The sequence below is a fragment of the Halyomorpha halys genome, unplaced genomic scaffold (assembly GCF_000696795.3).
Source record: "Halyomorpha halys isolate HHAL.00 unplaced genomic scaffold, Hhal_1.1 Scaffold41.1, whole genome shotgun sequence".
Classification (NCBI taxonomy): domain Eukaryota; kingdom Metazoa; phylum Arthropoda; class Insecta; order Hemiptera; family Pentatomidae; genus Halyomorpha; species Halyomorpha halys.
This window is the reverse complement of record NW_027115338.1, coordinates 771,679-789,753: the sequence shown is the minus strand read 5'-3', so window position 1 is coordinate 789,753 and position 18,075 is coordinate 771,679. Positions and strand designations below refer to the sequence as shown.

The following is an 18,075-nucleotide window of genomic DNA, read 5'->3' as shown; positions in this document are numbered from 1 at the left end:
ATAATTGAAGGAAAAAATGTTTTTCTCAATTCTATAAATACCAAATATTAATTACATTAAAAATAATGTTTTCAGGTAATGGCTCAAATCAAAAGGAAATGGCAATATGCAACATTCCGAACGAGAGCCAATTCATATACCGCAACTACTGTTTCAGTAAGTAAAGTAAGGCCTTCCAGATTATACGTTTAATTAATATAAATTAATTAGTTAAAGTTTAAAATAAATTTTTTAAGTATTTTTATTGACAATACCTTCAATCTATTTGTGGCTTTAGGTTTCTTGTATTTCGCGGTCTTCTGTAGACTTAGTTGTAAAATTATGGCCTGAGAGTGGATCGATGGATTGAGCAATGGAGTGTTTGGAGTGAAGAGGATTTCAAGGGTGCTATTACCATTGAGTTCCTTCTACTTTCTTTTTTAATTCCCATTTGTTTTATTATTTGACTCGAGTCGATTTATTATTTCCTATACAATTCCGGACTCAAAATCTGATCCACGCACCACACAACTTTCACTTACCATCCTATTTTAAAACGAAATTAATACTTGTACATTAAATTCATTTCTTTATTGTTCATGATAATAATACCCCTACTATATACTTCATAAAATTAAAATTCATTCATTCAAGATCCATATATAAGTGACAGTAAAATCTTACTATTGTTAAAACAACCATTGAAAATTACTAAACATAAAATTATTACGTACTGTATATTGACCCACTGATTATTACTAACAATGGGATATGGTTATTTTTTCAAATAAACAAAATCAAAGGTACTTAAAATTTCTTGATCGAAAGATTTTTTTTATTTCTGTTGCTATAAAAATTCATATTTTAGAGCTTCTTTTAATGGGAAAAAGAAATGATTTCAAACTTGGAACAAAAAATTAAAGTCGGTTTGAAATAATAATAAAAAATAAATTTAATTTCATTATAAAGAAATGTAATTTTTAAATACAGGTACGATTATAATGATTCGATGTTTCCATTTTCTCGTATATTAATTGAATTAATTAATTTTGCTCATGTTTCACTTTCCCAAAAATTAACTCCTGAACCGTTTCAAGTGAATTATAAAGACTCCGAACATGCATCTTCCTTTATGTAAAATCGTGGACTTATCTAATTAATCGCACAAAGATCATTATAAAAATAAACTGATAGTGTTACGAGATACCACGGTGACAAAATGTCTAGACCAGCGGTCCGCAAATCCTGTCTTTCTTTCAGGATATTAGTGCACCTCTTTGATATTTTTATATTTCATCTTTACCTACTATGGTAGTTGAAGCAACGACCGCGAAAACTAAAAATAAGATCAGTTTACGAGACCTCAATGTATGAAGGCTAATAATTCAAAAGTGAATGAAGTAAATCATTCATCACTAACACAGATTGTCTTTATTATTTGAAATTGTCAAATAATAAGAACGGCACACAAAAATCATGCCTTGCTTACCACAAGCTACATAAAAATCACTGAAAGCAAACAGTGGAAAAAACTTCAGAAAAATCTGAAAAACTGAACTTCTACGTTCAAATGGCTAGTTCCAATCACCTAATACCATTAAAATGTCAGCTTTATAGTGATCAAATGTAAAGATTTTTATTGCAAATATTTTCAAAGATTGTTAAAGCTGAAAACTTAAATAAATTTTTGCAAGTTTACAATTTTGTGTACTGTATTTTATCTGAAGGCTCTGAAGAAAATTTGTATGATGCTTACCACGTAACGGACACGAAAGAGTAGAAACTGCAAATGCTATCGTAAGTTTTATAGAAAACAAAACCGCCCACTAAAATTTTGCCGATTGCTACATATGAAACTATGTGTGAAGTGTTTCGGGAAAAGAGTTTATTTCTATTTTCATGCAGGGTTTCGGGAGAAGGATTTATTTCCATTTAAAAGTTAAAATTTACCATGAAGTGATAACATTTCATTGCATAATCCACCAAGAAGGAAACAAACGTTTTTGCAAGAACCGTCTCGATTTATAAATTTAGTAATTATTTTATTTATTTATTTTTTAATTAAGTACGAAAACTGTAAGTCACCATAAATTTAAAGTGCTTCTTAGTGAATAATCAGATCTTTATTTTTAAGAGCATAAATTAGTTTTTATGTAATGTTCTTTGTTTTATTAAAAGCAAACGAGATATTCATTGGCAACAAAGACTTATTCTGAATTAAAAGATCAATGGTTGAAAATGTTACATTTGATGGTAAATCTAACGACATATCTGAGCCTACTTTAAGCTAACAAACATTAAACTAGAAAGAAATATTGTGTTTTAAATTTTTGAAGAAGTTATTTTTCATAATTGTTTTTCCCTATAACGACATAGAAAGATAACTTCGTTGCATTTTTCAAGTTTATTGCAATATCAAAACAAAACCTTGTTTGAAAATTAATAACGATTTTTTTTTTTAAATGACAAACTTTTTCTGAAGATATTTCAAAACTTTTGGCATGTAAAAGAATCTCTGGCAATAATAATAAATTTTCTCAAAGCAAAAGTATCTGATTTAAGATTTCATGCTTAGAAAATTGAAATGCAGCTATCAGGCTTAGTAAAGACTCATGTAAAATAAAATTCATACGATTTGGTACTGACTTTGAGAATTCATAAAGATAAAAATGTAGGACATCCCTACATCACCTGAAAGATATAAATCCAGTTTGTATATTTATATTTATGAACTAGTAATATTAGCTTTCATTATGAAACAGGGCTCAGATCTTTATGGATTGTTACAGATGAAATAAAGTATTTGAAACAAGTGGATTCTAATTATTCAAACAAGGATACTGCGAACTATAATTGATGATTTAGTTTTGGATCTAAATTTTACTTTATTCATTGGAAATAAAAAAATATTTATATTTGAACTGCTAACATTTGATTAAAATATAATAGAAAATTATTTTTCGAATTTCATATATTCCACTAAGAAAAATTTCATTTTTTTTTTTCAATTTAGCTAAGTTAATTTAGTTGATCTTTGAACAAAATTTAGCCATTGAACGATTAAACTCCACTTATTTTCATACAACCACCAATTGCCATCCTAAATTTCTGTCTAACCTTGTTTTATGTTATATTGATTTGTTCAGTCATTTGAATATATTTTATCTCTTTCAATTTATTTTATAATTCAATTTTTATTTCAGCCAGTAGATTTTTACAGTTTCTTATTTAGTGAATTTTTTTTTTAAATATGAGGAGACAGACTTTATTTCTTTAGAAATTCATGTTATCTGAATGACGGATAATTTTTCTTTATATGTACAAATGCAGATTATATCTGAAACTAGTATTTATTTTTCCAGTTCGTAAGATCGACTGCAGCTCCAACAGCTGAAGAAGAAAATGTATAAAAGCTTCGACAAACCTAAATTCCCATTGGAAGAAATAAGGAATGAAAGAAAAATTCCGAATTTCTCTGGTTTTTTTTCCTTTCTAAGAGTCATAGCGACTTGCACTTCCTGTATATTCTTTTTATTTTAAATATTTTCTATTCACTGTTTCCCTCTGTTTTATTTCAATAATTTTTGCTCTTTGTCAAGGTTTTTATAACAAAAATATAAATTTTTAAAATCGATCAATTATGCGTACTTGTATTGTATTTTATTATTCAATCGGGTTAAACCGAATTATTGCTGAATTGTGACAGTAAAAATGAACTTACCTAGATTACCTGCCAATAACAAAATAAAAATTACCAATAAATATTATTACAATTAAAAGTTAAATGTAGAAAAAAAAAAAAGTATAGCTACTATTAAATTTTTAAAAATTACATTTAATTCTGAAACTTTTATTTAGAATTAAAGTTTTAAAAATAAACTTTATTTGCAGAGACTCGAACTAGGGATCTCTGACTGCCGGCGGTCGCAGGTCAGAATGAATTGTTATGGGGCCTGTAGATATACCGCGCCGAATATTTTTTTCTCTTTATTTATTATACAAATAAAATGTCTCAATTTATTTTGTAATTAAAGAAATATTATATCGTTGCTGTGACACCTCGTAACTAATATTATTTTTTTGAAAAATAAAAATGAATGGTTCATTCTAGTGACAAGTTGCAGGAATTCTTATAGATAAAATTATACAGACATCCTACAAAACTATGGTTGAGATGAGAAGCTTCTGAAATGATGTATTCATTTTTTTAATTATTGTTCAAAAGTATTAGAATCTTATCGTTCATATTTTTTCAGACTTATTTCATATTAAAAGAAAAAACCAATAGAATTTATGCATATTAATGAGATAATAATGATTATAAAAATAATTAATACTCTGATAGAAACAAATACTGCAATCATCTAAGTATGAAGGAAATTTCATGTGAATTTCCATAAAGCACTCCTTTATTGAAATACTAATTTATTTTGAATTGGAGAAGATGATCGGGGGTGCGGTCAGTCAAAAAAACATAAATAAAAAAAAAATTACTTATTTATGCCGACGTTTCGACCTGAGTTTCAGTTCTTCACCAGCACTACAGAGCAAAAAGAGATAACAACCATCATTTAGAAAAACATAAAGTTGAAAAGAAATAATATACTAACAAATTTGGAATTATACAAAATATTGAATTGAATAATACAAAACAGTTGATTGACAACAGTGAAAGATGAAATATAATATTATGTAGGTAAGAAGATATGTATAATATAAGATTTGTAAGTAGTGTCAAAAAAACTGAAAAACAATTTGAATCTACATATTGAACAATATGACAGAAAATGAAATATATGATCCAATTGGTAAGTGACTTATATATGAATAAAAGTGTGAATATTAACTTTATTTATATATATATTATATATAGGAGTAATGGATATATGATATAATGTATAATGGGAGCAAGAAAGGTTAAATAAATATTAAAGCGTATGAAAACACAATATTTTTAAAAAAAGAACAAGGTAGACAAAGAAATATGGAGAGTGGGAAATGAATAATTTTTGCTGACTGCACTCCCAATCATCTTCTCCAATTAGTAATCTACAGTAAACTATCTACACCTCATTAAAAATTATTTTGAGTTGCTAAGTAAAGAATTTCTGAAGTAAAGTATCCTAAAGGATGACCGACACATTGTTCACTTTACTAATAAGCATAAAAATTAATAGAGTTTCAATAACTCATTTTAAGGTTGTGAGGGCAATTAATAATATTCTTTTATTGCAACTAAAGTATATCGAAGAACCGAAAAGTAACTAAAATATGTAAATTTGTTTTTTGATGAAAAATAAATCTAAAAACCCTGCAAGAATTTTTTTAATTTATTTTCTTTTATATTTAGTTTTTTTTTCTCTTTATTTTGTTGAATATTTTATTTTACTTACCTTTTACAGTGTGGAAGATCTACCATCGTTCCTACATCTGAAGAAAATGTCTAACATCAGTATTTATATAATTTTTCGAATTCTTCCTGTTACCAAACAGAAAATATGAACAAGCCTATCTAATAAAATTTTTATTTTCAAATATGTTATCATTAATATTTGGTATGTATGCTTTATGGCTTTATCATATTTAAGCATGATGTCTTGTTGATTTTATATTCAATAGACGAAGAAATTGTGATTTTTAAAATAAGAAAGCAAATAAATAAATAGAGCAACCCTCAATTAATCAAAAAACACTTTAAATATAGTCCATATTAAGAAATTCAAGGAATGTTTCAAATTTTCTTTTTTTTAGCATTGAATTTTAAAAGTTCCCATGGTCCCATTAGACAGTTCCTATGCTTTACATTGTGAAAATCAAGTAAAGAATAGGGTCAAATGAAGAGGGAAAATATTTTATGCACTGAATTAAATAATTTATCAAAAGCTCAAGTGATCCAATAAGTTTAGAGCATGGGAGCATACATGCAGTATACAAGTTTAAGATCAGTGGTTTTAATTTTTTTATTTTAAAAAAAAATTGAACTAAGATAAAAATAAACATAATTTATTTCCTTTAAATATTTAATTTAATAGCACATGCAACTCCTTGATTAAATACTTATTAGTAAGGAGTATCATCCTAAGAACAATTTTAATTACCCTTTCTCCCTTCACTTTAATTTAATAATCTTAATCAAAAAAAAATTTTTTTTAAGCAATTAGAATCCGATTTTTCTAAATCCTAGCCTTATTGCTAATATTAATACCTCCATTAATAATGTCAGTCATTTATGAAATATTATGGTCAGTAAGTCAGTGGTTACAGACACATGAGGCTGGTTTTATTCAGAGGAAGGCAAAAATTAGTCATAAATAAAACTGACTAAATTTTCATGGATGTAATTTTTAGTGATTAATAAATAAAATTATCTTTCAATTTAGTTCAAAACAGTGGCTACGATGTTCCTCGAGATTTATAATGTTTATTTAAAATAATAGTGTCCAATATTTTCTAAAAATCATATATTCTTCTATATAACAACTTCTGGGAAAATTAAAACTCCAAAATTCCTTTATTTTTCATTACATGACATTTCAAGCCCACTTTTACTCCATTTTCAATCCTAATTTCTAATGTCCTAACAAGGTTTTAAAATGGACATAAAGTGGGCCTGAAATGTCATCTAATGAATAAATAAAGGATTATTGAAGTTTTAATTTTCCAAGAAGTTTTTATAATAATCAAGTTTCAATCTAAATATTTTAAAAACTAATTTTATTTTGGTTTATCAATTTTTTTTTTTAACCATTTAATGTCCAATTTTTAAAAACACAAAATGATCATTAGTCATGAAACATAAAAAGTATATAACTTTTTGTGTGCATATTATATTACATACTTTGGACATTCAAAAATCCTAAACATTATTCTAAAACCTATTACTGGTTAATAATTATTTAGTTGGAATAAAAGTAATGAAAATAATAATGTCATCTTCTGTTTAAAATAAGAGAAAACACAAAAGGAATTTATTTAAACAGTTCGCTCAATGATTTGATTAGTATAAAATAATGACTGATGAAAAGAGACTAAATCTTTTAGCTTTAATTGAAAAATTCATAAAGCATGCAGGAAAAGATAAGTGTTTAAGTATACTAGAAATAGACAGATAACAAAACAAAAAATAAGATTTTTTCCTAGAAATATAATAACAAAATATATATATATAATAATAACCATATAATTTCAAATATGAAGAAGATGGTCAGGGTTGCGATCAAAAAGAACAAAAATAGTTTTCAACTATTTATTATCCAACATTTCTCCCCACTTCGTAGGGCTACATCAGGGCTTCACAGACTTTGATTGGCTAATAACTTTACAGAAAAGTCTGTAAAGCTATCATCTTGAACAGCCTTAATGAAGCCCTATAAAGTGGGGCGAAACGTTGGATAATAAATATTTGAAAACTATTTTTGTTCTTTTTGACCGTAACCCTGACCATCTTCATCATATTTTATAATAAAATTTGTTTTGAGTAGATTATGAATTAAACAATTTAAAATTACTGTTTTCTTTAATCCATAACATTTTTAATTAAAGGAAATAAAAAGGAGAAAGAAACTAGTAACTGAATTGAGGCATTTAAAATTAAATGTAAGTATATATAATGTTTTTTAATTTTAAACAAAATAATGAGGACAATAAAACAGATGAGATCAAACGAAGTAGCTAATTAGAATAAAGATAGATCAGTGGAATGATACAAAACAAAATTTGTGAACAGAAAACTAGAGTATATAAGCCTGTTTTAAAAACGTATCAAAGGATTAAGTTTCTAATTTTCTCTATTACAAGCAATAATACTAAATATTATACATCTGTTTTATTTTAAAATAATTGAATTTTTCCCTTATCAAAATATTTAAATTTGTAATTTGTATATTTTTCCAGATAGTAAGAAAAAAACAGGCTAAATAAATATCCATAAAAATCTGGTTTCTGCTAATTACTACATATACTCATATAATTGATGTGGAAATTATTTTATCTTTTAATTTTCAGCACAATTAATATTACAACCATGGGTATGTTCCATTTTCATAAAATAAAAAATAATAAAAATGATGGTTCCTTCCGATCCAGTTTTCAAAGTTTCATTATAAAATATGAAGAAAATTCAGAAAATATATTCATACATATATTTATACAAATTACACATTACTTGATTCCTTGTTGTTACTCCCTTTCTAGTTATGTTAAACGACTATTTTTACATCTTTTCATTCAGGCTTTGATTATGAATTCACGACCACCTGGCCATGACTTTATTTGCATTAAATATGTTTAAGAATAATAATCAGTAGTCGCAGGAAATTAAATGGTATTTCGAAACAAGTCAGTAATTTACCAACTAATTCTATTTACTGGTGAAATATAATAAGATTATACAAATCTTTAGTTATTAGTTATTTCAGAAGCATAAAATGTCTAGTCATTCTTTTTTCTTTCATTGACCAAAATATATTATATTTTAACTTAAAAACTATAATTGAAATCATACATTAAGAGAATAGTAATAACTTAAATATGTTACAATTACATTTCAGTCAGAAATGTATTATATAAAAAATAAACAAAAAAAATGTCTTATATGACTATAAGCCAAAGTCACTGATGGGTGGTATCTAATATGTAAATTTATATCTTAAGTTGAACTTTTAAGCATGCAAATAAATACAAATAAAATAAACTGTGTCCATGACATAATCGTGTTTTTTCATACATTCATTATTAGAATTAGTATTAAGACAAATAATAAATATTTAGAACAAACCTATAGATTTTATTTATAACATAGTGTATTATACAGAAGGCTTAAATAAAAAAAGGAAATCAACAACATATTTTTATATTTTAAGATCTTTGAACAAAAATAATGTATTTTATTCTTTCTTCTATTTATGTATCCTAATTTAATTTCTAAAATAAAAACAAAAATGCATCTTATGGATTTAAATGTGTATATATTTGTAATTAAACAAAATTATTTGACTTAAGAACAAACAAGATAAGTAATTCATGGAATTAGAAATATTATGTGTGTATTTGTTGTATTAAATGTATTATAAAGGTGTTCAATATGCTATTTGATGTGTATCTGATTTTTTTAAGAAACAATATTTTGTAAAAATAAATTGAAAAAAAAAAAAAGTGTAACAAAATGTAAAATTTAAAAACAATAGATAAATAGACCACTGGAGTTCCAACTATTTCAGTACTATCTTCTAAAACAAAACATTACTTCAATCATTAGAAAAACTTAAGTGCTTCAATAGATTGTTTGTGTGTGCTTATTATTCAAAACATATTAATTTCCAAATATTTGTGGATTGGTAAAATAAAATACAATTATAGGATACCAAAAATCTTTCATAAAGATTGTTGCACATCTGTGTGATGGTTTCAAAGTATTTATACATGTGAGCTGTGTATATAAACATATATATTTATAATAGAAATGTATTTAAAAATGTGTAAATATGTTAAATAAAGTATATATGTGTTATTGATATTTATGCAATTGATTTTACCAATTTGATCCATTAAATAAAATAAAATTTTAATACATATATTCATGGTCATTACTTTAACTATATATTTCAATACTAAAATTACAAATTAATTATTAACTAAAATACAAAGAAATTATTTATCTTTCTAATATCTGAGTTTTCTTATAACCAAGTATACAACCCATTCTCTCCGATATTTTGTCTGGGTACCCATCACAAAAAAAGAACTTATACTATGATTTTTCTAAAATAATCTATCACTTTGTAGTTCAGGGATTTATAAAATGTCAGAATAGTATCCTTTTTGAAAATTTTGAGCTATACACACTATGGGGATAAAGATCATTTATTTCTCAGAACCTTAGTTTGTTTGGTTATAAAAATAAAAGTGTTAGTCTTAAACTTTCCAGAATGTTGGACATGGGAGAAATATTTTGAATTTAAAAAGGCTTAGGGGAGAGGGGAACAACTTCTGGGATTTCATTGTCAGGAGAACCTTCAAGACAGTTTGACTTCTTCAACAGAGCTCAGGATGCCAGTAAAGTAATAATTTTCACAGTTCAGGTCAAAAATCATTAAAAAAAATAAATAAATAAATAAAAAATGGTGAAAGTATTTTTATTATATGTCACATGAATTACTTTAATTATAACATTCAGTTATTCATATTCAACTATAGAGCTGCCATCAGCTTACTCCGGGGCTGCTGCAAAATAATTCAGTGAGCCCTCTTCTTCTCAATATTCTTGTCAATGGAGTATATATTACTAATATACTTAATATGGGAGAAGGCTGTTTGTGAGTCAGGTATTCTACTTCCTGCCACTATATTTAACAACAGTCTAGTTAATAGGGTATGCCAACGATTTTGACATTATTGCCCGATCGGAACAAAGCCAGAGAGAATCATGTACAATTGGGTCTTCTAGTTAATGAGAACAAGACGGAGTACTTAAGAGCTGGAGGATGTGGACCAGGAACTGGAACATTTTATGCAGGTTCATTCAAGTTTGAGTGGGTGAGCTGTTTCGTATACCTGGGAAATTAATTGAAAAGCCAAAACAATATCTTTCAGGAGATTAGCAGAAGGATCGCTGCTGCCAACCGATGCTGCTTTGACCTGGCAAAACATTTCAGATGCGATTTGCTCTCTAAGGAAACAAGGTAAATCTCTAAATCACTTGTAAGTCCTGTTGCCACATACGGATTCGAGGTTTGAGCCTTCACTAAAGCTGAAGAAACAAGACTCTTGGTCTTCGAGAGGTCCATTTTAGAAAAATATTTGACATGTTAGAAAAAACAATGTATGGAGAAGAAGGAAGTACATGGAGCTATCAGCTTTGTATGGAGACAATGATGTCAAGTTAATAAGGAGAGTAGACTCCGATGGGCAGGTCATGTGACAAGGATGACATCCCAAATAAAGTTCTATCCATGCAATTACATGATAACAGAAGAGTAGGGAAGCCGAACATGAGATGGTCGGACGCTGAATCAACGGATGCCAGGATCCTTCTAGGAACCTGAAACTGGAGAGTTGCAACAGAAGACAGGATGGCCTGGCAGAAGCTATTAAAGGAGGTCCAAGCTTGGTAACAGGCTGTTGTGCCAAATATGATGATGAAAATACTTAATATACTGGTATTGTAATATGCAATACCACAAGTTATCATGAGAACAAACATAGCTATTACATTATAAAAATTTTTTTTTTTCTAGATTTCTAAAGAGACAGTTTATTTTACAATGACTCTATTATTCCCTATTCTTAGTATGAAATAAATCATCTTTATTGTAAGAGGCTCCTCTAAACTATTCAGATAGTAAATACAGTCACTAGTTAACAACTGTATTTTTCATATTCAAGTTTAAAATGCATACTTGCCTATCTACTTAGGAATTCGTTTACTCTAAAAAAGTGATTTTTAAATTACAATTTTTTTTTCTGTTGCTTTTCTTGGAAAATTTGTTGGATTTATAATTTTTAAAAATTCATCAGAAAAACTGTAGGCCAAATAATCATTTCTTAGAATTCGGAAGATAATAGAGCATTTCCTAGAATTGATTTATTTTAGTATCAGTTTCTCTTCCTCAACTTTATCCCATTTTCTTATTATTGACTTCATTGTTGACAGGATATTCTGAATGCTATCACTCCACCAGGAAGTAATCCCACAGGCTTTTTCTTATGTTTTATTTACAACTCTTGTAAACCAAAGTCAGTATTTGGGTAGCTTGGTTGATTTTTGTTTCTTATAATAGCCAGGTAAATGTACAAAAGTAACCAACCTTTCCTTTTAATACTGGCCACTATACCCAAGATTTTTTAATAGGCGAGTTTACATTACAGTTATACTGTAGCTTTCTGGTATGAAACTGGTAACAAAAATAGAAATATAAAAGTAACAAATAAATATGGCCAAAAAAAAGTAATCACTCTTTTCAAAATGCTCAAAAGTAATAGTATAATATAAAATTCAAATTAGAGACAAAAATCAAAATTAGTTCATTTTGGAAGATTCTAAAAAAAAAAAAAAAAAAAAAAAAGCCCAAGGCTTTCATGTTAAGTTAATCACTAACCAAACAAAACTTTCACAAATTCGGCAATACTGTTAAATTATAATACTGAACCAAGTTCCTGTATTCCACATAATTACTGCCACGAATGCACAATAAAAATTAAAACATAAAAGATCTTAGCATACCTCACTTTGCCAATCTGATCTTAAACGAGGTAACATAATTACTCTTAAGTGTCAACAGAGTAAAATTAACTTATGAGGTTCAAAAAATAAGAGAAGGATAAGGAATGTAATTTTCGATTTGTATGGTTTAATCTTCTGACACTAAAGAAAACTTTTTTTTTTCTAAAATGATCAACTGAAGAAAGGACAATAAATTTGTATACACTCAAAATCATAGAGCCAAAACTGAGGAATCAAATAATAGGGCTGTTTCCTGATTGAAACTTGGATAAAAACCAACCAATCAGTTATTTTTGTAAAATAACATAGTGATCAGACTAGCCTGATGGCTAAAAGCACAGTTTTGAATAACATACTTATCCCAGTTTCTACTCTCCCAGTACAATTAGACTCCAAGGGAAGATAGTCCAAAACAAAATATCTTTAAGTAAAGGTCAACAAAATGAAATACTTGCAGAGAAAAGAAACAAACAATATTAATTAGTATTTCAGATTAGTACAACTACAACATTCTTAGCCCCAGAATTTTCTGCATCCATAACCTATCCAACCACTTCCAACGCAGCCACCAACCTTTTTTACCTATATTCTGGCTTTTCCACATAAACTTTTTCAGCCATCGATCATTTTCCATTCACATTAGGTGGTCAAACCAATAAGATCTCCTGGTTTCAATATTATATGGTATATTCTTTCCTTGCCTTTTATTCTGTCTAATAATTCTATTAGATACATGCAGTAGTCTAGAGATGCTTTTTTATTGTTAAGGTAAATATACACAATAAAGAACTGTTCCCAGAAGAAAGGAATCATAGACTATTTCTCTTTATTTATATATTTTGTAAATGAAATATTTTTATTCTATAGAACCAAGTTTAGGATCCCTATACTCTTTCCTCCTCAAGATATTTTTGATAAAATACATGTATCAGGGAGTTCCTTTCTCATTTATCGATATTGCTGCTGTGATGTTTGATAGACCGATTTCACCCTATCTGTCTGATCATGCAGGATATGCATCCTAGCTGCTGGGCAAGCTGGAAATAGCAGAAGATAAGAAGGTATGGCCTAATCAGTAAGGTGCACAACCGCACTACTGGGTTGCACCACAATAGGTCTGTTCCAACAACCACTTCTGACTGTCCATAGCATGTGCAGTATAGGTTTTGGGAGGCGTAACCCCATACCAAGCATGCTCCAAACAGTTCCGGACAGTCAGAAGCGGTTGTTGGAACAGGCCTAATATTATCCTCTTCATTGCTCCTCCCCTAAAAGCTTGTAAATGGAAGTATAATAAATAAAAAGTTTTATTGGCAGCAGTGGCCCACAAAAATTCCATGAGTAATGGCTCCATTACTGGCAACATTTTTTATGCAAGAAACCTAACCTGGTAAAAGAATAAAAGGGTCTAAATAAATATATGTCAAATACATATGAATGAATAAAATATATGGTTTTGGAAGCTACTTATCCATGCCACTTCCTTGCAGAATACTCCACTGCCACAAAACGTTTGGGAACCACTGGTCTAGGCCATCAGGTATTGAGAAAACACATAGTCTGATATATAACTGAATCTACAAAGAAGTTACATATCCTGGCTGAAAGGATTCTGAATCCTGTTCTGATTAAAATCCTTGAGAGAGATAAGTCTTAGCTAAGCCAAAAAAAAATTACAGTAGTTACTACAAATAGACTCATACCTTTCAGACAGAATACAAGAAAACAGCACCATTCTAAGATATCAATAAGTAGTTAAATCAAATCTCTTCAGTAGTGGAAAAGGATATAATAAACTTCCCAATCTGAAATCTGGAAGATTAAGCCTGTACACTTATATAAATATAAATGTACTGTTCAAGCTTTTACATGATCTCTTTATTTTAATGGGAATCGATTCAAAGTCTATCAGAATTTAATAGTCCAGCCATGATGAGAGTTCAGGCTATCAAATAAAAGACCTAATAAAATAACGGAAAACATGACTAATACATTAGAAGAAAACATAAGAAGAATACACCAGTAGAACTTTAAAAAAAATAATACTGATTCAATGATTGGTTTAAATCAAATAAAACGAAAATATTATCTATTATTAATCCATTTAATTTTACATATAATTAATTAATTAAATTAAATCATATCTTAAGCTCATTTTACTTCAATATTTACAATTTGATACCCAATATAACCTATATAAATAAAAATTGATTAAATATATATAAAAAGATATCCAAAGAATGAGTAAAATAGTCAATAATTAGAAATTAAAACTTAAACTTTTGAACATAAATATAGATTTTCTTAAGCCATCTCTTTTTTTTTCTTTTTATGGTTTGATAAAACCAGAAAAAATTGTAAATCCAATACAATATATGATGATACAAAATAAAGTTACAAGTAAATAGAAGACTATTGGATCAGTCTTCTATTTATGTTAATAACAAGTTGAAAATTTAAAGGAAGAAATAAATTATTTGAGCAAAAATATAAAATACATCAGGTCTAACTAGTTCTAATAACTGAAGTGATTTCAGCTACTAGATTGACATTATTTTATAAAATACATGCTTAAAAAAGTAAAATAAAAACCAGGAGTAAATTAATCATTATTACATAATCTAGAATCAGATGTATGAAGATGATAAGTTACATTTTGCAATTAATACAGCTGCCATGGAAGCTTTCAAATACCAATTTTAAACCAAAAGTTTGGGGAGGGGCAGTCGCTTAGAGTTAACTACTTACTTTAAACGAATAGAATGAACATTTTGACTATAAAACATATTTATCCATTAAAAATAATAAATTCTTTCAAATATATACACATACTTATCAACTTTATATCGCTGACCATTCAGTTGCTTGGAATTCCAGTTCTGTCAAGTATGTTTAATTAATTAAAACATACTCATTAATCATCAGGCATTAATTTTATTAAAACCCAAGGTAGAAAAAAAAGGAGAGAAAAATCCAAATCGTAATGGATAATGTTCCTCTAAACTACTAAAACAGAAAACTTTGAGATATTTATCTTAGGGGTGCCTGGATATGTTCCAAGTAATTGGATTAGAGAGGTTAAACCGAAATGGTTGCTGGCAAAGAAGCAATTCCAGTTCTTTACAAAAGAAATGGAGAGAAATGGTACAAAATGTCATTTGTCACAAGCTCTAGGGGAAATACATTTCAAAAAATGTGACTAGTATGAAAACTGAAAGTACTAAAAGTACTGGTCAAATACTGCAATTAAGTTCATAAATATGTACAAAATAAACTTATATTTCAGTAATGTAGCTTGGTATCTCAGCTATTAATTATCAACCAAAAGTTTCAATGTTAAATGGATGAATGCTACATAAATAATGGTATAGTTAATTCTTATTCTTATGTTAAATATAAGAAAAAACAAATGGTTGTATTAGTACTCAAGAAAGACACAGTAAAGCAATCAAAAACTTCATGTCATAAAGACATTCACGTAGCAAAGAAATAAAAGTTTAAAAATAAACAATTTACAATGGTCTCAATGAAAAGGAATATATGATAAGTTGAAATGAAAATTAAATACACAATTGTATTGGTACTCATATTTAAAAAAAAATATTTAAGCAACAAACAATTAATAAAGTTAAGACATTAGTAAGCAAAACTGAAATTACTATAAGATGAAACAATGAAGAATTATTAACTTCATTATTGTTTTACTCACATCAGAGCAGTATATAATCTCAACAATAACTTCTTGACTAACATTTAAAAGTCTACTGTATATGATAAGTAGATAGTAATCAATAATCACAAGCTTAAGAAACTAAATAAATATTTAAAGAATCAAATATTTTTACAATAGTCAACTTCACAAGAAACTATTTTTAACCAAAACCAAAATAAAGTAATGAACCTTAAACATCTTTTCTAATACTATAATATCAATAATTAGAACAAATAAATATAAAATATAACAATTACACACTAAGAACTGATATACAATATCCTTATTTACATGAGCTATATATAAAAATATTTAAATAGCTATAGTAATAAATAATAAAACAGGGCTAATTCAATAACTGAAGTGAAGTAATAATTAGAAATGATGAAACTTACATTTAATCATGACTGCCAAATTAAAAATAAATTTTATGAAGGACAATACAGCTTACCTATGACCACAATGTGAAGAACTATCAGCACAAAACAGTTAAAACATGACCATAAATCAATCATAAAATAAGCCATTTCATACATTAATTGTTTGTTATAACAAATAAAAATAGAGAATACATTTTTACACAACATTACTCAATAAAAATATCTTTTAACTGGTATATACCAAATTATAAAACATATAATACACAACATATAAGTACTCAGTCTCATCTAATTGTTTTCAATTCTAATGTCATGAATTAATTTCAATTTAAATTTCCTTAACATTAATTCTAATGAACGCATCTCTTTAAAGATAAGCTCAGAGGTTGAAAGTTTAATGGCATTCATGTCTGGAGCTTGATCAAACTAAAATGTAATAAGAAATAAAAAAACGGAAATAATAAAATCCACCACAAAAAATAAGCATAAGTACACTCATTTGAATGACTACTGATGTATATGTTATAATTAAATACAGTCGAAGAAACTTATGATTTTCAATCAAAACAAATTAATTACAAAAATAAATCAAATTATAGAGTAAGCATCATCAGATATTAACATAACAATACATTACATTACATGCAATAAATATTTTTATTTTATTTTACGATTAATTAAAAAATTAACCATATTTGGGCGGATAAATTACTTTATCAAAGGCATTCCCATTATTTGAAATAAGCATTGCAAATAATTTTGAATAGATGAAACAACATATCACCAAATTAAATACCATTTATGAATATTAACATAAAACAATATTTAATTGGAAGCACAACTAATGTTAACAATAATAGCTATTTTCATTGATTTTTTTTTTTTTTTATTGGTGAAAATCATAGCAATTTCTTTCTTTTTGTTTCATAGAAGCATTACTATGAAAACAAACTTTATATCAACTCTGTTATGGTGTCTACACAAATTCAATATGGAATTCTTCCAAACAGAACATGACCACATTAACAGTGAATTCGTTGACTGCACCTGAATCATCTTCCTTTTATTAACAGTGAATAAGTTAGTAGCTCGAGTTTTATAGAAAATTCACTAAGCCCTCTAAAAGTATTTTACATACACACACATATACATATTCTAAATAAACTAGCCAACACAGCTCTGTAACACAATATGAATTATTTAATACTAGAATATTTTGGTATAACATACCAGATAATTTTTTAAGACAGAATAATAAAGTCAAAATATCAACTGGTAAAATTCATTTTAAATTATGTACTTACTTACTACAGTTGTTTCAGTTTTGGGAAAAAATAAAAATAAGCATGATATAATCATTAATAAGATGTAGTTAAGTTTCTTTAAAAATACTAACCAAGATGGGAAGAGAGTTGTAATTTCTAAATTGAAAATTTTTAGTTACAATTAAGCATCAAAAGAATCTGAGTCTACCATACTAATTGACTTATTCAAAATTTACATGCAAAGAGCACTTCCACTTAATTAAAACGTTTTAGGTCCCAATTAATTTATTTCCAAATATAACTTGCAAATATAAATCCTAACTTAATACAAATTATAAAGATACCAAATGAAGATCTGTCAAAAATATCTTCTGGAGCATAACAATGCTTTAAAAGCACAGTGAAGTCATTTATTGGGCACATGTCACAAAGTAAAATCAAAATTCAAGCATCATCACCAGTAATTAGCTTTAGATAATTATGATTTTAGTTTAGAAGCAAAAGGAAAATTCATGGTAA

General features: G+C 27.3%; 1 protein-coding gene across 11 annotated transcripts in view; it reads left to right on the top strand.

The window, feature by feature from the left end:
• Window positions 1–9,405, top strand: part of LOC106688163 (calcitonin gene-related peptide type 1 receptor) — a 564,568-nt gene extending 555,163 nt beyond the window's left edge. For 10 of the 11 annotated variants that reach the window (XM_067052399.1, XM_067052394.1, XM_067052389.1 and 7 more), the window contains 2 exons: window positions 76–165; window positions 5,382–9,405. In XM_067052399.1, coding sequence (XP_066908500.1) covers window positions 76–165; window positions 5,382–5,426 — 135 coding nt within the window. In that variant the 3' untranslated portion in view covers window positions 5,427–9,405. The remainder of the gene's footprint in view (window positions 1–75; window positions 166–5,381) is intronic. The other variant, XM_067052393.1, reaches the window with a different exon arrangement.
• The last annotated feature ends 8,670 nt before the right edge of the window (window positions 9,406–18,075 follow it).